This window comes from Polypterus senegalus, chromosome 5, assembly GCF_016835505.1.
Source record: "Polypterus senegalus isolate Bchr_013 chromosome 5, ASM1683550v1, whole genome shotgun sequence".
Classification (NCBI taxonomy): domain Eukaryota; kingdom Metazoa; phylum Chordata; class Cladistia; order Polypteriformes; family Polypteridae; genus Polypterus; species Polypterus senegalus.
Genome location: NC_053158.1, coordinates 141,897,362 through 141,920,904, shown reverse-complemented (window position 1 = coordinate 141,920,904; position 23,543 = coordinate 141,897,362). Strand labels below are relative to the sequence as shown.

Genomic DNA, 23,543 nt, shown 5'->3' with positions numbered 1-23,543 from the left:
TTACATCGGGAAGAGATGGCAGCAGGACACACTATGACAAGCCGGCTGAGGCAGGATGTTGCTTTGGGCAATATTCTACTGGGAAACCTTGGGTCCTCACAATCATTTGGATTTTACTTTGACATGTGCAATCTATCTAAAGATTGCTGCAGACCACAAACATACTTTCATGACAACAGTATTCCTGGATGGTAGTGACCTCTTGGAGCAAGATAATGTGCCTTGCAACACTATAAAAATTGTTCTGGAATGGTTTTGAGAACCATGACAAAAAGTACAAGATGTTGATTTGACCTCCAAATTCCTCAGATCTCAATTTGATTCCATATTTTTGAGAGAAAAACAAGTCTGATCTGTTGAGGCCCCACTTTGCAACTTATAGGACGTAAATGAGCTACTACTAATGTCTTGGTGCCACATACCAGAGGACACCTTCAGTGGTCTTGTGGAGTCCTTACCTTGACATCTCAAAGCTGTTTGGCAGCCCAAGGTGGACCTACACAGTATTAGGCAGGTGGTTTTAATGTTGTATATATAAAAACACACACGCATGTGTTGCTTTTATTGCTGATTCCAAATAAGTCCAGGATTGTGGGTGTATGAGCAAGTGTGTCCTTCAGTAGTCTGGTGTCCCATCCAGGTTTGGTTCTTACCTTTTGCTCAAGGTCTGGTTAATTATGACCCTATATTGAATGCTACGATACACACAGCATACGGTTAGAGAAAAAGTAAGTAAAAAATGCTCCCAGCCAACCTTTTTTTTTTAATTTACATCATTCTCGGGAGGCCATATATCACTCACTCACTGATATGCAAACCTGATAAGAACAGAAAGATTTTGCAATACTTCAGTTGTAAGTAGAAGGAATATCACCATGGCAGTGTATAGATCCACACCTATTTTAAATCCTACCTGTTCCCCCAGGATATAGCAGTAAGTGATCACTTGATCAACAGAAGGAACATTTTGAAAGGGAAAATCCCCTACCTCAGTGCAGTTAAACCTGCGTCAGCATTTGTCATACTGTGAGGGTCCCTTAAACTAATACAGCTGCCCTAACTAGCGATGCAAGTAAAAATATTAGCCAGTAACATAGGAGAGGCAGTGAGCTTGTGGTGAATTCATTACTGGGCTGGTGGTAGAGAATTTGAAAGGGAAGGAAAAGAAGGAACAACTAAACTGAGTGGCTTTAGGAATCATCCTTTTTTTTTCATTTTCAAACACAGGTTACTTGTGTGGGCTTAATGGGTAAAGCCTATCCAGGCATTGTCAAGAGCAAAAGGGGAGCCAGCTGTAGACAAGTTGCCAGTCCATTGTAACGCACAGTCAAACACCAACACTTATTCATGTCAATTAAGAGTTGTTATTAATGTAAAATACATATTAATGGCATGGAGGAAGGAAAACAGAGCATTGAAACCCAGTAAGAACATACACAAATGACTAGGACAGAATCTGAACCCTGTACTCTGGAGTTGTCTGATAACAGCCTCTACCCACTTCATTACTACTCTACTATCAGCCAGAACATTTCCCTAAACATGGAAAATATGAAAAATGTGATTGAAAATACTTTGTAAATCAATGTGTAAAATGTCATATTGAAAAAATAAACAAACATGATAATAAATGTAGCTTAGCTTAGGAAAACAGTATTATATGACCTGGAATTCTATCAAGGTTGTTTGGTTAGTTAATAACTCAGTTGTCATAATAGTTCACTTTAATTGTTTTTTTAAAGTTATCAAGTTACATCTAGGAGGGTATGTACAAAACATGCAGTAGGGTGGACTTTGATGTACAGCTACATCAGCAGGGTGCATCTATGGACATCTGGACAGGTGAAATGGAGTTGTCTGGTATTTTCATTAGCCATAAAACTGCCAATTGAGTTAAAGAACGACTGACTTTTATATATTTTTTTTCCTCGATTGCTTGGTTTCTTGTGTTCCCTTCCCCTCAGCTGTATTTTATGGACTGTGTATGTTGTAAATGTTATGATTTGAATAGCTCAAATAAACAGCAGTGTAAATAGTGTTAGCATTGACAGCTTTCACATGGAATCAAATGTGTGATTGGATGTAATAATGTATGCTAATGAAAAGCTTACCTGTCTCACATTTACCACACTTGTTTTATCAGATATGCGGTGGGCTGGCGCCCTTCCTGGGGTTTGTTTCCTGCCTTGTGCCCTGTGTTGGCTGGGATTGGCTCCAGCAGACCCCTGTAGTTAGGATATAGCGGGTTGGATAATGGATGGATGGATGGATGGATGGATTTATCAGATTTAGACCAAACTGGAGTTAAAATACCTATCTACTAGACATGCAACATTTGTTTCTTCTAAAGAAGGGTCTAAACCTGGGTGGGCAAAGTCGTTCCTAGAGTGCTGCAGTGGCTACAGGTTTTTGTTCCAGCCCACTTACTTAATAAAAAGCACTTATTGCTTCAAGTAACACTTCTGCTTCATTTTAGTTGTCTCACTCGTTAAAATTTTGAGCCCATATTGTTTATTTTAGTCATAAACAACTGTATTTTGTTTTTTAATTGCTCCTTATTAGCAATAAGATGCCAATGACAAAATAAACCAACATTTCTCCTTTTAGCTGGTTTCCATTTACACCTGTTTGGTTTAATTAAACACTTGGAAGGAAAGTGAAAAGAAAAAAGTGAAGGACTGAGAATTACTTATTCATTTTAGATCATTTGGATGATATCCTTAGAAAGGAAAAAAAATCTAGGATATGAGAATGACCTGACATGGCAGATTTAAACCACTAACAAGCCATGAAATTAAATTATTGGCAAGAATTGTTTTCTAATTAAGCAACTGGTTTGGAACAGTCCCTCCGGACTGACTTTGCCCACCATTGGTCTAGATGGCCAATTGCTATTCAATGTAAAATGGTAAACTCTACATATTATTTGCATTTTAAACTGATGTTGAAGGAGTAACTCAAGTGGCCTAAAGATGGCTGATGACACCTTTTATTAATGATGGCTTGTAGCCTCTTCTTTTATATATTAATGTTTCTTCTGAACCAAGATTCTGGATGTTCTGGGTATTGCTGTGAGTTTCCACTATGTCCTCTTCTTTCTTTACACCTCCCAAAGAAGTACAAACGAGAGTGAGTAGTAACTCTTAATAGCCCTGCATGACTGAACATGGTTGAAGGAATGAGTTTTTGTCTGCTGCTTTCCAATCAACGCTACTGGGACTAAGCTGAGGTTCCTGTGACCTGGCAAAAACTGGGTTCAGAAAATGACAGAATTAATGAATTTTTAGATATGAAGAAAACAGTACTGTATTCAGATTAAAAATGTGACTCTGGTACAGTTATGCATTTTTTCATCACTTATGCATTTTTGACATTTTGATGTAGCTGGATTAACTCAATTGATCCGTACAAAAATGTGCAGCACACACCTCTAAATATAACCCCATGGTATTAGATGAGCTGCTCCTCCACAGATGACACCAGACCTTTTCTAGATAAAAGAATAGAAGGTCAGCTGGAAAGTCTCTGCTGTGAATAAGTTGACAGTAAAAACAGGTGTTCGACTGCTAAGCACTGCTATTCAGCCTGGTATGTCGGAGGGGGTGGGAAAATATTTGATGAAACACTTGACTCATGTTAAATTTTAAAATGTCTCAAGGTCACTGTTTTAAGACCTGTCAGAAGCTCTCTATTGTTAAACTATGGGAGTACAATGAATTCAGATATGCAAATTAGTTTCAGAAATAAGGATATCCGCATTATTATTTTTGAACTCTGTGTTATGCAACTTTAAATCATTTTAAAAACTTCATTCTACATGAAAGCAGATTTTTTGTATGTAATATCTTTTGCATGTGGCTGTTCGAATCTCTATTATAATTTATAAATTATGGTTAAAAGTGGGAGATTATTATTTGGGGTGGCGCAGTGGGTAGCGCTGCTGCTTCACAGTTAGGAGACCTGGGTTCACTTCCCGGGTCCTCCCTGTGTGGAGTTTGCATGTCCTCCCACATTCCAGACATGCAGGTTAGGTGGATTGGTGATTCTAAATTGACCCTAGTGTGTGCTTAGTGTGTGGGTGGGTTTGTGTGTGTCCTGCGGTGGATTGGCACCCTGCCCAGGATTGGTTCCTGCCTTGTGCCCTGTGTAGGCTGGGATTGGCTCCAGCAGACCCCCGTGGCCCTGTGTTTAGATTCAGAGGGTTGGAAAATGGATGGATGGATTATTATTTGAAAAATTCTTCCACTATTTTCTGTGATTCGCTTCCCGGGTCCTCCCTACATGGAGTTTGCATGTCCTCCCCGTGTCTGTGTGGGTTTCCTCCGGGTACTCTGGCTTCCTCCCACAGTCCAAAGACATGCAGGTTAGGTGGACTGGCGATTCTAAATTGTGCTTGGTGTGTGTGCCCTGTGGTGGGCTGGCGCCCTGCCCAGGGTTTGTTTCCTGCCTTATGCCATGTGTTGGCTGGGATTGGCTCCAGAAGACCCCCATGACCCTGTAGTTGGGATATAGCAGGTTGGATAATGCATGAATGGATGGATGTTTTCTGTGAAGAGCAGAAGTTCCAACATCCTGGATTTGAACCCCACAGCTGCTTATTGTGGTGTTTGCATAATCTCCTTGTGTCTGCATGGGTTTTTCCTTTGAGTTTTTTACCCACAAACCCAAAAAAAGTGTAGGTCTGATTGATTGGCCTTATGTGAGTATGAGTGCATATATGAGTAGACTCTGCAATGGACTGGCTCCCCACGTAGAGCTGCTTCCTGCTCTGAACTCCATGTTAACTCAGAAGATTAAGTGGCTTTGAGAATGTGTTATATTCTCCACACTTAGCAGTTGATTGTAAGCTTCTCTCTGCCTCAGGTAAGTACTTTTCTTCATCAGCATTGTTGAAAGTAGGTCTGTTTTTCTGACTTAATCATACTATTTTCATGTGATTTGTTTAAACAATTTAAATAAATAAACATTGGCTAATCTATTTACAAAACACCATTTCAAACTAAAAATATTCTTTTAAAATGTTAAACCAATGTTTTTTTAACCAAATTCCTTCAAATATTTTACAATAACAATTGTCAGGAAAGACATGCGATCAAATTATTATAGCGTTAGAAAAAAAAAACATATTGTTTGCTTCCTACTTGTGCTTCTGCAGGCCAGATCACGTTGTTGTTCAGCGTTAGCAGAGCAGATCAACTGTACTGCAGGCTGCCAGTATTACAGCATGTACTGCAGTAGATATATGAACAGCCCCTTGGGTAACGAAGATATACCACTGAGGCTCTTGTCATCTGATCTTAGAGGCAGCAGGCAGAGTTTGTCAGCTTTGGCTGCCCATGGCTCTTTCACCACTCAGTCTGGATTTCCTATTAAAGATATTAATGAGCTTTGCGCCTTGCAAAAAGCAATGTACAGAAATCATATTTTTTTTATTGTACAATTTGAAGGAATGCACAATTCTATGAAATAAACAGCAGCATAAAGTTAAATTATCTAATCTAATTGCAATCTGAATGCATTTATAAAGCAATCCAAAATAATCAAGCCTTTTTGTATTTGAATGCCGGCATCACCAAACCAGTGTTTTGCCCATTAATTATCACAATTTTAAACATTGTAAAACATTTAAAGAGCATTTTTCAAATATAAAAAAGTATGAATGTTAATTTAATTGGTGATTATAAATTTGCTGTGCTCTGAGCAAGTGTCAGTGCAGCCATGTGAATGCCCTGCAGTGGATTGTTTTCTGTCTTACATCCAGTGCTGAACAAATACGTTCTGGATGGACGAAAAATAGTGAGGACAGGCATAAAGCCTCTGATGACTATAGTATATATAGACTATAGTATATGATTACTAAAATGTCTTCTTCCTTAAGTTTCAAGCTTTTGTCATTGTAATAGCATTTTAAGATAATTATTAAAATAGAACTGTCAGATAAGGTTGCAGAAACAACCATACAGTAGAGTTTGCTTATATGACTACTAAATATATATTTTTTGTCCTTTATTTTGCCTTATACAATTTCTTGTATTATGAATTTGTTAGTTTTCACATACCCCTTGGGGTCAGAGTGCAGGGTCACCAATTGTACAGCACCCCTGGAGCAATTGCAGCTTAATAGCCTTGCTCAAGGGCCCAGCAGAGTAGGATCTCTTTTAGCACTAATGGGGATTTGAGCTGGCAATCTTCTGGATACTGGCACAGATCTTTAGCCTCAGAGCCACCACTCCACCCCTTTATTTATTTGTATAGAGAATATATTAAAACGCATCCATTCATCAATGTATTAACTCACTTATCCAGTTCGGGGTCACAGGGAGCTGGAGCCTATAAAGAGAAGCATCAGATACAAAGTAAAAAAATAAATCAATAGGGGACATCAGTCCATCATGTGGAACCTTTGCACAAACAGCCACAATCACTCTTTGGGACAGTTTAGAGGTGAAATATAACTTGCTCTGAACATATTTGGGATGCAGGAGGAATACCGACTGAGAAGCATGGAAAACTAGCAAACTCTTCACAGGCAGTGACCGAGTTAGGTTTCAAACTCAGGGCTCCAGAGCTGTGAAGTAGTAATGCTTAATGCTATGTTAAAACCTTAACCTCATTATCAAGCATTAGTTATCATTTTTATGTTATTGCATTTTGTATCTTTGTATTACATATGTCAGGTGCACATATTGTTTTCATGAACCGATATATTTAGAGGGATGCCCAGTTCCCTTAAATTGAACAGTTTTAACATATTTTAACTGAAGAGAAGCCCTGGAATTTATTACTTGTGTTTGCAATGTGATTTACACCGCAAGCTGAAACCATTTGCTAAATAAGTGGGATGCCTTTCTAAGCATGGATTCTGGAGATCAAAAGCTGCCTGTTTGCCAGCTCAAAAACTATACTTTGTCTGTTTAAATTTATATACATAAAGTTTTGCTTTATATTGTACAAAGGGCAAAAACTCTCTGGTGTGGTGAAGATTTAAACAGATGTGTTAACGCACATAGAAACTTAATGTCTTAATTTGCTGAATCTGAACAACTTACTACATACACAGAAGTACAGCCAAGTGTCACGTTTTATTATGGCCTAGACTTTCATGTGAGTCTAGATAGAGCTGTAATAAACAGATGAGTGGTAGTTCACCATCCTGCCAAGAGAAGTAGTCTGGGGACTCCGTGTCTCCTGTTCTTCATTCCCTAAGCCAACATGTACATTTGAAAATAACATGACATTTTATTATAATGTTGTACTGCTTCTCTACACCTTGTACTTTTTAAGATTAATTGCCAAATTCAAAAGGGAGATTGAGATGTTACTGTGTGATCTTTACCATTACTAAACTGTTTTTAGAAGTAAAAGATATTCAGGTGACTATGTGTTTTACTAAAGGAGCATATTTATACCTTGATCCAGACAATAAACTGGAAAAGAAAAAGCACTACAAGTAACACTATAATGTGAATAAAGGCTTGCAGTGTGCTATAGATGCCTGGTTAAATACTTATTTAAAAAAAAGAAATGAATAAGCTTTCAGTAGAAAAAAACAAACACACATATATTTATATATTATATATATATATACATTTGAAATATTTAGAGCTAGTTCTCTCTGTAAGCTTCCATTTAACATACATCATAATAATATATATGCATTAATATTTGATGAATACATCATATACCATACTAAGATCACAAATATGGCATGTTATTTAGTAATTAGTACATTATACAGTATGCCTACTGTACATGTAAACTTTCTGGTACATACATTACATTATTGGCTGCATTAAAGCTGTAGACACATTCTTGTTATGGAAATTACACCATATAGTGCTTTGCAAATACAATATAAACTTTAGTTCACTTCTTACCTTTTCCATCCGTTTTTTCCATATTGTGTCACTTTTTTCAGAAGCGTGCCTTTTCACAGGCTGCTTAGGCCGATTGTCTTTTACTGCTGACACATTTACCATGCTGGGCTTTGGAGGGCATTTTTCTTTGAAAAAATGCTCAGTAATTCTGGATGTTTTAATGGTTTCCCCAACAAAGTTTATAAGTTGCTGGATGCCAAGAACAATTTTTTCAACTCCGTCTAACCTTTTTGTCTGTTGTTCAGATCTTTGATCCATGGAGGACAACATAGTTGTAATTTCCAAAAAAACGTCTTTAATATCATTTGAGGTCACTTTTTCTTGGGCCTGTTGAATTTGGCTTAGATCCTGTTTGCTTGCTTTCAGTACTTCAACTTCATCTTCAATTACCTCAATATCTTTTGCCATGCTGTCTAACCTGTTGAGCACTTTTTCCTGGATGTTGATAAGCTTGTCCATTTTGCGACCCAGAGTGTCGATCTTGATATCCATGACATTAAAATTGTCAACAGAGTTATTTCTGGTTCTTACAAGCTTCTTGCATGTGCTTCCAGTGGTACAGGTGGGTCCATGGTTCTGTATAGCGTTTGGGTCATAGATTTTAGCAAGGGAATTCACAAAAGTAGTACTCTGACTTTCTTGATTGCTCATAGTGAAATTTAAAACTGTATTAGCATTCCTTTTAGTAATTAATGAAAGTTAAATTATTTTAAACAACTCTTCTGTTCAAAATGTCATTTTTATTTTTTCTGTGGATCTTTTTTTCTTCATGCAGTTACTTGATCAAAACAGTATTTGCCAGCCAAAAAAAACAATCAATACACAAGCTTAAGGCAGTGAGATGGTCTGTTTCTGTTTCTTTCTTTTTCTCTCTTTCTGCATTTCGAAGTTCCTCACCCCCCTGGACCTTGTAGGTATCAAGAATGGAACGCGTTGACCTCCATAAATGCAGACCACACAGTGACGTAAGCAGCAGAATGGACAAGGCCATTTGAGCCCACACAGAATTTGGCAGTGAGAAAGTGACATGATATATGAGAACCTTTGAGTGCTGAGCCATTCTGGCAGCCGCTGCTGCTAGGTGTCAGAAATCGGGGACATACAGATTGCGATGCAATCTGCTGTTGATAAACATGATAGTTTCTAAATCTGACATTTAAAGTGCTTGCCACGGACCACACATTGCACTGGATTCACAGTTATGTAAACAAAATTATTAAACATGTTCATATACAAATATGTATAACGGAACGCATTTAAAAACTTCTTTATGTGTTATATACTTAAACAACATGAGCTTTAATTGAACTGTGAAGTTCTTAGAAAAATAAATTGTTCAATTATTAACTTTTAAATGACAAACAGAAACTGAAAACTTCCATGTAGACCCAATAAAGATTTATCTTTCAATTTTGTTTTTGGATTATGCATGGATGTATGTAATACATTGTTTTTTGTGTAACATTCGTATTATATTCCTTCACTTTTGATTTTAATGTTGTAATTACCGTTGATTCCTGTTTCAAAATAAAAAAAAAAATCGTTGGCACTTGGTGCTACAGCAGTTGTTCTATACTACTGTTCCAAATATAGATCTTCATTTTTATTTGTAGTTTGTATTTGTTCAAACAAAATAAACAAGATAAAATATGGAAACTACAGTTCTTTTGTTGTGAGGCCCCAAATGTAAATTACATATGAAAAAGGGATGAATGAACACCAATTTCTCTGTGTTTTTATAGGATTCGATGTAGTTAATTTGGATATGGTATGTGTAAAATATTTGTAAATTTTCTGACAAAACAACATGTACAAAACCACCTCATGGATCCAGCATTCTCAGTTCAAATATTCTATTTAGTCACAGTGTGTGTGGAGGCTACATATTGTTCATATGAGGTTTGTTCTCCAGAAATTTCACAGTATTTTCTCCCTGTAGCTGCACTGGGTTTTCCTCTAGGTACTCTGACCTCCCCCCCACCCAACATACCAAAGATTAAAAACTGACTCCAGACAATTGTGAGTGTGTGTGTGATTTTGAAAGTACTCTAAATTGCAAAAGATTGTGGGACCTCTAAAAGACCCATAAAACAGGCCAGGTCCCTCACTAACCTACTCTATTAACCAGCTTTGGCGTACAAGGGCCCAAGGTTTTGGTTTAAAAAGTTCAAAATATATCATTAATCTCACAAAAATTACAAAAATACATAAGAGTGCTTCTCAGTGGAAAGGAAACCTCTCTGACATGTGTGGTGTCCCGGTGCGATGAGCACCATTATTATTATTATTTTTTTAATATTTTGCGTAAATATCATGTGTATGTTTCTTTAATTTATTTTACTCTGGCAGTGCCTTGGACAGCAATGCAGGTCTTGTGTGAACCGACGCGATCGATTCGCTGACAATCACTGACGAGCTAGTTGGGGCGGGGTTGAGGCAGGATTTAAGATGGCCGCTGCTGTTTGTTTGTGGTGCTTGCTTGGGCAAAAGGTGTCCTGAAATGCTGCGAAGGGACTAAACGTTTGGACGTTTTGTAAAGCGGTTTTGCTGCTGGCTGCAAGGGTGACGTTGACCTGACCTGAAGAGAGTGGACTACGGCGCTGTGGTCCAAGTCCGGAGGGAAAAGCAGCAGCCACAGGATATTTGTCCCTTTTTCTCTTTGTGTGTTCAGGTACCCAAATGAGGCGAGTGAATGAGAACACGGAGGCTGATCGGGTGATGCCGAGAGAGATCAGGAGTGGAACCAGGCTGACGGAACAAACGGCGAGCAGACTGGAACGGAGAGAGAGAGGGTCTCAGACCCCTGTGATCCCCAGCCAGCATAAAGGGAAATGGCTAATAGCTAGTTGAGGCTGTGTGCACAAGGACTGAGGGTTGTGCTCTCCCAGAGTGATATAACTCGAGTGCTGTGTGAAAAAAGAACTGAGTGTTGTGTTTTGCTATTTTGAACTGCTGTGCTTATTATGGGTGTGTTGGGAGGGGAGCCCGGACCAAGGGGGGAGAGAATTGCCACCTGGATAGAAAAAAAAACTGTGCATTCAATAAACGTGCATTTGAACTTGCCGCTACGCGTGTGTTTAATCCCTCTCTATTTTGTTGGGTTCCAGAAGGTCCCAAAGGAGTGAAACAAACTTAAACGATAAACCAAAATAAATTGCTATTGGGGTCTCTACCCCGGGCCACCACACATGAATCCAAAAAGGGCACTTCATAAATGACAAATTTTTTGCACTCAACAAAAAGGTAAAAGTATTTGCATAAGGAGGCAATCTAGAGCAACAAGTCCCAAAAGACTATCTAAAAAGCAGAATCTAAAGACAGAAGCACAAACAGAAAATCCAGACAAACTAGCAATACTTACAATAAACTCCGTCAATGAAGCACTGCTGTGTCCTTTCCAGCTGATATAGCTGCTCATGTATAACAAATATTGTTGTTGAATGATAAACCCCTGCAATGAGCTTAGGCTCTTTAAGGTTCAAATCATACATGTTATTTTATTCTGGATAAATTTGTAAATCCCACAGCCTAGTACATATATATGTGCTGATAAGCCACAACGTTAAAACCTCCTGCCTAAGGTCCCCCTCTTGCTGCCAAACCAGCTCTGATCCATCTAGGCATTTACTCCAAAAGACCTCTGCAGGTGTCCTGTGGCATCTGGCAATAAGATGTTAGCAACAGATCATTTAAGTTTTGTAAGTTGACAGGTGAGACCTACAAAAATTGTGCTTGTTTTTCCAGCATATCCCAGAGATTCTTGATTGGATTTAGATCTTAGCAATTTGGAGGTCAAGTCAACACTTTGAACTATTTATCATGCTCCTCAAATGATTCCTGAACAATTTTTACAGTGTGGCAAGGTACATGTTCTGCTGGAAGAGACTACTGCCATCAGGGAATGCTGTTGCCATGAATGGGTGTAAGTGGTCTGCAACAAACTTTAGACAGGTTGTCCGTGTCAGAGCAACTTCTACATGAATGTCAGAAATTAAGGTTTGGGATTACTCAGAGGATCACCCTGCCTCTGCCAGCTTGACTTCTTCCCATAGTGCATCCTGTTGCTATCTTTTCTCCAGGTAAAAGATACATGCACCCATCTGTCGACATGATCTTAAAGAAAATATGATTCATCAGACCAGGCTACCTTCTTCCATTACTCCATGGTTCAGTTCTGATGCTCACATGCCCATTGTAGAACTGTGAGTCATTGTGTGTTCTGATGTCTTTCTCTCAAAGAACTTAAAACAAAAAGGTAGTTATTGTTATTAAAGGATAAGTTTGGTATTTTCCAAGGCAAAGTTATTTTTTCATAATATAAAAACATGTATATAAATTAATATGGTATACTGTATATGGTATTAATTTGTCACATAAAATTGTGCTTTAAAGAGAAGCATTTTTTACAAATTTTAAAATTACCTGGTTTGTTCTTGCAGCTAGAAACATGGCTAAAGGGTGCTTGAATACACAGATAATAGAAAAAGCCTTAAAACCTACAGAGTACGTCAATTTTTCAAGACAAAAATGTTACTAGGTATTGAACTGCATCTTGAGAATACAAAAATATTGCAAAACTGTTGTTTTAAGAAGTTAAAAAAGCAAACCATTGTTGTGAGATTGAGCCATTTTAAAAGAAGTCCAGTTGTGAGAATTACTTCGCCAGCTACTGTGTTCGTGTTCCTCCATGGCAACATTTCAGCCCCATGGAGACTCCTTGCTGCAGCTTGCAGAAAGGGGTGGAGGATCTCAGCCCCAGAACTATGGGTTCACTTCAGAAAATCATCACCAAGCACCCATTATTGACATTACTGAATGTTGGTTTGCAAATATGAAATGATGTTCCTGTTCTTTAGGCAACTTGATAGTAATAACTGAAAGAGGCACACTTACAGTCACTTTTATTCTTTCACTTTACAGAAATTTATTTATGTCTAATAATTAAAGTCTAATAATGCACACATTGGCTTCAGTGAGGGAGAATATTGAGTAGACTAGTAATATGAAATCAAGAGATAACTGAACAGATAAGTATCCATTCATTCATCCTTCCATTTTCCTAACCCGTTTCTCCAGGGCAGGTTTGTGGGGCAGCTGGCTCCTATCCCAGCAAGCATCACACACAAGGCAGGATCAATCCCTGGACAGGGTGACAGTCCATTGCAGGGCAAACACACAGAGGCACTTTATCAATGCCAGTTCGCCTACCCTGCATGTGTATGGACTGTGAGAAAAAGGTGTGGGACATGGGAAGAACATGCAAACTACACTTAACACGCACACCCCGGTCTCTTTCATTGCAAGAAAGCAGCACTACAACTGCGCCACCTTGCTGCTGAATAAATGTATTATTATTAATTGCTGTCCTCAACATGACTATATTCAAAGGGAATAGCTATTGTTATGATGGCATAGCCACTTGATCCTCAGTGATGACCAGCTAGAGGCCAAGACAGCCCTGCACCTCAGCACATGGGAAAAGTGGCCACACAGACACACAAAGAAAAGATGGATTGATTGGTTATGGGATGATATGCAGGAAGTCAACTCTGTCCCCACTTTAGTCAAAAAATAATGATAACAATAATCAATCCAACTTCATAACCTGCTTATCCAAGGCACTGTAGCGGGGCAACTGAAGCCTATGCCAGCAAGCACCAGGTGCAAGGCAGGCACCTGGAAAAGGCACCAGTCCATCTTAGAGTGAACATACACATCCACACACAATCTCACACACACACACGGGCCACTTTAGCAGTGTCAATTCAACACTATTATACTATTTCATTGAACATCTGTTTGTTTTTACAGGCTGTGGCCAAACATAATTGCTGCAGAAACAGAATCGCAGAGGCAAAAGTAGGACTATAATCATAGTATAGCGAGGTGCTAGGGTCTTTCTGGGTTGTCATAACTTCAACCACAACAATGCAAATGAATTATTAACTCAAGAAAAAAATTTCCAGGAATCTGCAATAAAATAATTATTTCTAGTTTCCTTTGTTATCACAAGGATGCCTCATAGATGCGGAAGCCATGTTATTTTAAACTGAAACCTTTGCTGCTTCAATGTTGACATATTTGGTATGTTTTAATGCTTTGTTACATTTACCTCAAAAGTCAGATGTTGGTGCTGGAAGTGACGTCACATCGAGCTAACTGTGTTCTGGTAAAACACTTGGAAAATCAATATAGATGACTCCAAGGAATCCCATTGTCGTGCTTTCTCTTTCAGAATACACACAGCTACAGAATTATGCAGTACTTTGCCTATCCAAACACTGAAGCAACCTGTCCACAGATGGAAGTTGGACAGTAATGTGTGTGAAACGGATTTAATGAAACAGGGTTGGTGAGGCTCTCCCGTCTTTCCGAGTATGAAAATCCAACTTGTGGAGCATTCCAGTTGAAACTTTTTATTGAGAACTTGGAAATTTCAACTTCCCAGTTCAAGTAGAACGCAGCATAAAATGTTTTAGTTTACCTATGGATCCATGTACCCTTTAGCCCTATTGTAAGTTGCAAGAATAGGCAAGGTATTTTTTAAATTTATAAAAAAAAAAACATTTGGCTTTAGAGCACAGTTTTTGGGACAAATTTATATATACCATAGTTGTGAAGAAATAACTGGAAAAGTGCCAAAGTTATCATTTAGCAAATGTTATTATTATTGGTTCTGTCTATGCAAATTTATTTTTGTATTTAGTTGAGCTAATATGTTTGATTTTTAACATTTTTTTGAAATTATTTCACACTCATTTTTATGGCCATGGTCATACTGGCTTACTGGTCGTGGAATAGCAGTTAAATCTTTGGACTTGAAAGCCTAAATGGCACTGTCACTGTGGCATTGTGTTACCATGAGAAATTCATTTCACATGTCCATACTTCAATTGGAAAAAAAACAAAAGGAATGTAATCAATTGTATCTCAAATGTTGTAAGTTATCTTGGATAAAAGTGTCAGCCAAATAATTATAATATTGTTTATGATAACGATACCCATTTTAGTCTAGTGCTTGGTGATGTGTTGTACAAACTTTATTTAAGAGAGTAGTGCACTACACCTTATATTTTAGCATTGGAATATTTAATACAAAACTTGACTTTCATTAGCATTAAAGGCAGTTCTCCCAGTCAATCCCCCTTCCCCTTCAGGATGTCTTTCTTCTGGAGGTGTTAAAAAAACAGCAAACATCTGAACAATAAAGCTGTATGTTCCCTAAAAAGAATTTAGTTTTGTTAAGTTTGGCTTGATTGTATGGAACATCACATGCTTTTAATAAATTCAATAAAAGACATAAAAAACAGGAAAACCAATAGTTAAAACCAGAAGTCTTGTATATTAATTAGCAGTTATTCCAAGAGTGCCAATCAATTTCACCAGCATGCCCTAATGTGGGCCGGTCAAAACTCAACTTTCATTTAACAAAGAAATCTGTCTTGTCACAAAACTTTGAAAATTAAGGAAATGAAGAAGTTAATGAAACTCTTTTGTACCCATGCAGGTTTAAAATGAGGAATATTACTTTTTTCAAGTAATTCATTACTTTGTAAGGATGTAAATTAATATACACATTGTAGAATATTTTGTCATGTTGTTAACATAACACATAACTCCAGTTCTTAAATCCTTACACTGGCTCCCAGTTAAGTTTAGGCAGATTTCAAAATCCTCCTTTTAACATATAAAGCATTAAATGGCCAAGGTCCGCCTTACTTGTCTGAACTTATCATGACTTACAAACCAGAGCGCACATTAAGATCTCAGGATGCCGGTCTGCTTAGGATTCCAAGGATTAATAAAATAACAGTGGGAGGTCGAGCTTTTAGTTACAGGGCCCCTAAACTGTGGAATGGTCTTCCTGCTTCCATAAGAGATGCCCCTTCGGTCTCAGCCTTTAAATCCCGGCTGAAGACTCACTACTTCAGTTTAGCATATCCTGACTAGAGCTGCTGATTAACTGTACAGACTGCATCTCTGTTGTTAGTCATTAGCACTAAAACATAAGTAACATGATAGTTATAATTGAATACTAACCCTCACCAATTCTGTTTCTGTTCTCAGTACTCAAATGTGGCAATTGGTGCCACGCCCCACCTGCCAAGTTGTTTGCCTGCCTTTGGTAAAGTCATCCCTGATGGAGGATCACAGGAATCATGAGAAAAAGGGGTCCTTTCATCTGATTGGCTGGCCTAAAAATATCCAAATCTTATTATGTGATATCATCTACTGTTAAATTCTGCTCTGTACTTCTAAAATTTTTATTATTATGCTGTATTAAGGATTTGTTCTGTTCTGTGTATTGTATTGTATTGACCCCCTTCTTTTGACACCCACTGCACACCCAACCTACCTGGAAAGGGGTCTCTCTTTGAACTGCCTTTCCCAAGGTTTCTTCCATTTTTCTCTACAAGGTTTTTGACTCTTCTCAGAGAGTCAAGGCTGGGGGGCTGTCAAAAGGCAGGGCCTGTTAAAGCCCATTGTGGCACTTCCGGTGTGATTTTGGGCTATACAAAAATAAACTGTATTGTATTGTATTGTATAGAACAAGTGGCTGGTTCAGAAAAGCTGTGTAAATAAGTAGCTGGCTGCAAGGAATAAGGAGCCATTCGGATACGCACATAACTTCATATTCAATTCAGACTTAAGGACAAATACTGTTAAACATTAATAATTACCCCAAACCTTTTCACAAACTATGTGTGAAAAAGAAAATCATGAGGGGTTTCAGCTTAAAGCTCCTGTCAGTTCCTTTTCATACTCTTGAAATGGCTGCTGAAGATTATGTGAACAACCAATATACTGTAGTTTGCACACAGAACAGAACGTTCACACACAAAACTGCAGCAAGGTGCATATATGAAAACCAGTATGTTTCGTATGCAAAACTATCATAGCACACACATAAAACAGCATATTATACTTACGAAACTGGCATAATACACATATAAAACAGTACAAGACTGACATGTAATAGATCTAGTGCATGCATAAAACCAATAGAGTTCATACATAAAACCGATATATTACCCACTTTAAACCAGTATAAAATATGCATGAATTCAGCATAATGCATACACAAAACCTCTGCTGTTTAAGCAGACCAGCAGTATGTAAAGAAAAGGGAATATATTTTATATGCAAACCAACAGCATATGAGTGCAAACTGATACGCTTCACTAACAAAACAAAAACAAATGTGCCTAAACCACTGATCTATAAGTGTCAAAGAGTACAGTTCATATGCAAACCAGCAGAATGCACATTGTGATAAGACAGGTCTATGGCAGCTCGACTTTTAAGAAAATAAATAAATAAAAGAGCACTCAGGCTTATGTGGGACGTAGATGTGTGTGAGTGGTGAATTGGGGTGATTGGCTGAAAGTGCATTCTCATGCAGATGCACGCGGTTCAGTCGATTCCCTCATCAGCACTAAAAGGTCAATAATTAGCACTCCTGCATCCCAAGAAATATAAGAGGAATCTGAGCAGACAGTAAGGGGACAGAAATGATAAAGGACATAAAGAAGGTGAAAAGATGAAAGGATAAAGGAGAAGTAAAAGGAAATGGCAGGATCGGGAGAAGAGTGGAGGCAGTCCGGAAAGTGAGACCCTGGAGAGTAGCATGTGGCTATCACTGAAAATGGGGGTTGAGGGTTGCTCCTGCTGAGTGATCTGGGTGCAGGAGTGACCAAATGCTCCAGGAGGGCTCCTGGGTAAGGCTGAGGAGTGGCAGTGGGAGATGAGGGATCAAAGCTCGGCATGGGAACTCTTGGACGCCGAAGGGCTGGCGACAAGAACCTGAGCCTAGTATGAAGGTTGACTGTGCCTGTTGGGAGTCTGCAAAAACCAGATGGGGTAAAAAGAGGAGGTGTCCATTTTTAGAAAGTAGCACTGTGGCTCGCGTTTATTTTAATGGATGGTCAGATTCCTGTCATGGATTTTAACCGCTTTTTTTGGATGTATTTATTGTTATTTATTGAATTTAAACCTCTGCACATCATATGATTTTGTGCATTATTTGTTTGTTTATAGATTGGCATTGCACCTTTCAAACACTTTGTATTAACATAAATTAAAATAAAAGAATTTAATCACTTTTACACCAGCTCTTGCTGACTGTTTGTTTCCTCATTTACCTGTGTCATCCTGGTTAAGTTATCGACAGTTTTGGGTTCAAGTTGCTGGGGACTGAGGAGCCATCCTGGACCATCACACATACAGTATATAAACCAATAATATACAGACACAAATCAATATAGTTTATATGAATGAAACTAGTACTGTATGCACACAAACCAATAAAGTATGCATGCAAACTGATAGGAAATGCTCATAAACCAATAGTTTGAACATGTAAACCAATTGATTGCACACACACTCAAATATATGATTGATGGCCTGTTTGGCCCCTCATACTCAAGTTCTACCCTCTTGCAATATCTTCCTTTAATCAAAGTTTAGAAACAGTTTAATCAGGGCAGAAACTTTACATGTCATGTCCATGTACATCACTTGCCTGGTAATACTGAACCACTATAGTGACCAAATACACAAAATGGCAGTTCCCATGAAATAAAAATATACCAATTGGCTAAGCTATGATGCTGTCAAAATAACATAACATATTCATAACATGCTTTTGAAACAATTAAAGAAAAATATAGCCTGTGGAGGACACTAATATATGAAGGCTTTATAAGCTTGCTTGGCCTACATGGTCCTGCATGACCTGGCATAAGTTCACTCTGAACCAACTAAATTTACAGTGCTGAGGAAAATGATCAGCCTCAAAGGCACAAAATACATACACAGAAAACCTTACAGAGAATCAAGAAAACAAATACTGATAAGAAAGAAAATGTATATCAAAATAATGGAGTCTAGACTTTCCAACAAAATTCAAAAGAACCAATGGTCATGCCATAGTGATCATGGTGTCACAGTGTAGTGTATGCACACACACACTAGAAGTCACTTTGATATCATGTGACTGACTTTATACATGACCACTTTTTTCACACAAACACAGTGATTACAAATAAATCCCTTGCTCTGATCTTGGCCTTCCCCAAATAAGCATATTGGATCCTCTTCTAAATAAGGATCTGTGGTTTTGATTTATTTTTTGACCTTTTTCTCCTTATTTAGGCCACATGAACCAAAATGATATTAATGATCTAAATACAATAAAACATATTTTTTATTTTCCTGCCAGATTAGCTTCAACCTTTCTATCTATATCAATAAGCATGTCAGCAGAATTTATATAACTTTATATCCACACTATATGTGATATATGTGATCAAAGATTAAAAACTCATTACACAGGTCGATAATTTTGATTTAGAACAGGTACTATGTATTCCGCAGGCTCTCTGCTGAGGCTGAAAACAAACTTCTCAGAATACTGAGAACAATGCTAAGATTAAATTGCATATTTTTGTTGGAGATGGAGGCTTTACTTCATTGTTGAAGGTTGCCATGTGCCTTGCTTTAGAAGTCACACTTTATAAACAACATGTACAAAAAGGAAGACAATTTCAAGACATCATTGTATCTGATGATTTACCAACAATATATAGAATATATGAAGTCCATTGGAAGCTAAATTCCCTACCCTACCATTCCCTACCATATAAGTGGCTAATTAAAAAGGGAAGGCTCAGTTATAGGATATACTCTGGACCCCCTGGAGGTAGTATCTATCTAACCACATGTTATGAATTTAAAAGCATAGATAAGAAAATTATTTTTAGGATTAGTATGATTTGTTTATTAGAAATGGCCATCCTTTGTTATGTTTAACTCCAAAATACACTGTAGAAGAAACTCACCTGGCTTATTGTTACGAGCCATGCCATAATCCTATAACTTGACTACATCACTTGCATCACCCATTGTAAATAGGAATACAGTTACAACAGACACAATTCTTTATCCCTTAACATTAGATATTATCAGACCTCTATTCATTAGAATTAGAATTTTACATACACAGCAACTAAAAGATGAACTATTAACAGACTTGACTTGGTTTTGCTTGACAATAACATGTCTAAGCCTAAACACTCCAAGCTATTTGAATTGTTTCAATCTGCTTTTTGCTCATGTCTAATAGGAGAAATAATCCATCCATCCATCCATCCATCCATTATCCAGCTCGCTATATCCTAACTACAGGGTCACGGGAGTCTGCTGGAGCCAATCCCAGCCAACACAGGGCGCAAGGCGGGAAACAAACCCTGGGCAGGACGCCAGCCCACCGCAGGAGAAATAATCTTAGTTCAAAATATTCTACAACAGAGAAGATGTTAAATTATTTTATTAGATTGGTAGTCCATTCTCATTATATAATTTTATATACTACACATAGAGTAACATCATGAAAGCACTCAGTTTTCAGAAGTTAGATGTGTTATGTACTATGACTGTTTTAGTCTTTTCATTATAAATTGCAAACTTATTCCTAATTAATTATTGCTTCATTTTTGCTTTCTTTAATGTGGTAGCTTCCTCTTCTTCCATTTTTTGCATAATTATTATTAAATTTTTTTTCCTTAACAGTTTCAAATTTTTTAAAATTAATTCTTACCACTTAGTACCAGTGGTAGCACTGCTGCCTCGCAGTAAGGAGACCTGGGTTCGCTTCCCGGGTCCTCCTTGTGTGGAGTTTGCATGTTCTCCCCATGTCTGCGTGGGTTTCCTCCGGGTGTTCCCACAGTCCAAAGACATGCAGGTTAGGTGCATTGGCAATCCTAAATTGTGCTTGGTGTGTTTGTGTGTGTGTGTGTGTGTGTGTGTGTGTGTGTGTGCGCCCTGGCACCCTACCCGGGGTTTGTTCCTACCTTGCGCCCTGTGCTGGCTGGGATTGGCTCCAGCAGACCACCGTGACCCTGTGTTAGGATATAGCAGGTTTGATAATGGATGGATGGATGGATGGATAATTCGTACCTAACAAACATAATACTGTATATATTAGTGTTTTTAATTATTTTTGGGGGAGTTGGGTGGTATGGTTATAAATTTATGTTATGGCTAGAGTTTAAACTTGTTCTTTCAGGGTAGTTTGTGCCTGGGCTGCACCATGTTGCTTCCTTTTAAGTGTCTCTGTCAGCATAACACATCAGACAACTCTGGAGCACACCCATTACCTTTAGACAAATGTATGTTTTTGAGTTAGCTGTGTGATGGCACAGTGTCACTTAGTAATAATACTTACACACCTTGATCCTGTAAAATGTAAGCAGAGACAACTTTCACCCAAACTTGATATAAAATCATGATATATCGAACATCTGCTGTTCTAATTTGAAAATGAAGCTCATGGTGCCTTTTGGCATCTAAGTTACCACTGCTATAAGCTTGTAGGCAATGATAAGAATAGCTGAAATTGAATCTTACATGGTGTGCAAGAAATTAAGAACACCATGTACACTGAAATGTGTAAATCATTATAAACTGTGTATTATGTTTGGTCTGCGCACTCAAGTCCCTAAATAAAAATGATACTTTATACATAAATGCACATTTAATGCAAGTTTTACAAAAATTAGAAAAGTCTAATACTTTACTGCATGAAAGAGAAACTTCAGTAAACTAGGTGTACTTTTCAAACACTCATTTTGCAATAATTAAAGTTATAAGTCTTCCACTCTACTGTTTCTTTTAGAACTGATCAGCCACAATCTTCAAGTCTGTCTGAAGACTGTCAGGCAATTCCAGTAAAATATTTATGTTGTTATCTTGGTTGTTTGCTAGGAAATGCCGTACTAGAATGTAAATCCTCATCCTTCTAAATTTTCCACCTCAATAACTTTCCTGTGTAAGGTTTCATTCATTGCTCAGTCCCTGTGTTTGTAAAGTATTGTTTAGTAAGTATGGAAGCAAAGATCTGTGATACGGTTTGCATATTTGCAGTTGGAAATCCACAAAGGAAGAAAATGAATCATGCATCTTGAAATAGCTTTTTATTTTTAAGCCTTCAATTCCTATCAGGCAATATATAGCAAATAACGAGGGTAGGGTAGGTGGATGTAGTTTAATGAGGTCGAGTTCAGAGGGTGTTGGTCATAAAGTCTTATTTATTATATACATGTTCTTCTTTTCAAGCCAAAGAACCTTCTTCTTGGTCACTTTTCTATCGATGAAACATCAGTAAAGTGAAGAACAGAGTGTTGCCCTCGGCATAACGTCACTCATCTCTCTCAAGGAACTCTGCATTTCTGTGAGAGTGTTATTGGATCAATTCTGAATAAGAAACACATTTCCATGTTGCTCAGTTTGTTTTGACAGGCAGGATGTTTCCATTTCTTAATGTTTTGACTATGCTTTATATACCTCTGCAGATCAATACTTACTCATAATTCAGGCAGAAATGTTTTTGATTTTCATGAAACACTTGTACTCCAGTAAGAACTGTCTGGACTTTATCTGGACACAAGTATTTTGTCTCAGGGGTGGCCTTAGGCATGTGCAAACTGTGCACCTGCACAGGGCTGCCAAATCCCAGGGGCCGCCACGCCAATATATATCTATACTAATAAAAGGCAAAGCCCTGACTGACTGGCTGACTGACTGACTCAAATCATCACTAATTCTCCAACTTCCCGTGTAGGTGGAAGGCTGAAATTTGGCAGGCTCATTCCTTACAGCTTACTTACAAAAGTTAGGCAGGATTAATTTTGAAATTCTACGCGTAACGGTCATAACTGGAACCTACTTTTGTCCATATATAAGGCCATAGCCATAGCCTGCAGCTCGGTCGCTGTGTGAGGCGGAGTTGTGTCCCGCATCATCCCGCCTCCCACATAATTGAGTGCCTGCCCATATAAGGTAAATATTCGCGGGTGAAGGACTGTGCTTAGCATATTCATAAGTGCAGCTACTGCGGAAACCCTCTGATGCTGAACAAGCCTTTGTACACATATCAATAGGAAAGCAAGGTGTAAAGCTTAAGTTTAAATTACATTCATAGACACGCTGCCGCTAAATATTCACAGGCAAATCCACAACTTAATACCGGGAATGCGTGTTAAACATCTTAGATTCACGAGTACCGATTTTGGTAGTGATCACTTCGATGAATGAAACCTGTTCAAAAAATGCATTACACAATTTAGAAGGCAGCAAAAGAATATGAAGCGATTGACGCATACAAGCATATTCATAAGTGCAGCTACTTCAGAAACAAAGCATGGTGTAAACCTTTAAATTAAGTTCATAGACAGGCTGCGGCTGGCGTTTGTCATGCCTACAACAAATACGATATTCGCGAAGTACAAGTTTAATGAGAAGACGCAGGGTATAAACGAGGCTTTTGATCATTTTGTAACAGAGTTAAAATTGCTGTAACGGAGTTTAAATTGCTGGTATGCCAGGTCAGAGCTAACATTACATAAAGGCTGTGTACATCATGAGATCGCACAAGATAGCACAAACACAGCTGAGAAGCTTTGATGCATGTACTCCAAGCGGCTCACGTGAACTGACTTTGCAGGACTGGGAAAGGTTAAATTAAGTTCATAGACATGCTAAATATTCGCAGGCAAATCCACAACTTAATACTGGGAATGCTTGTTAAACATTTTAGATTCACGAGTATCGATTTGGGTAGTGAACACTGTTATCTTTACAACGGTTGACAAACACGGAATATAACTT

The 23,543-nt window shown here is 38.1% G+C and overlaps 1 protein-coding gene across 6 annotated transcripts in view; it reads right to left on the bottom strand.

The window, feature by feature from the left end:
- Positions 1-23,543, bottom strand: part of LOC120529538 (myosin light chain kinase 3-like) — a 161,361-nt gene that overhangs the window by 39,500 nt on the left and 98,318 nt on the right. For 2 of the 6 annotated variants that reach the window (XM_039753416.1, XM_039753417.1), the window contains exon 1: positions 7,878-8,805. The exons of 3 other annotated variants lie outside the window; for them this stretch is intronic. In XM_039753416.1, coding sequence (XP_039609350.1) covers positions 7,878-8,528 — 651 coding nt within the window. In that variant the 5' untranslated portion in view covers positions 8,529-8,805. Of the gene's footprint in view, positions 1-6,298; positions 6,331-7,877; positions 8,807-23,543 lie in introns of those variants that run through there. One more of the 6 variants, XM_039753415.1, reaches the window with a different exon arrangement.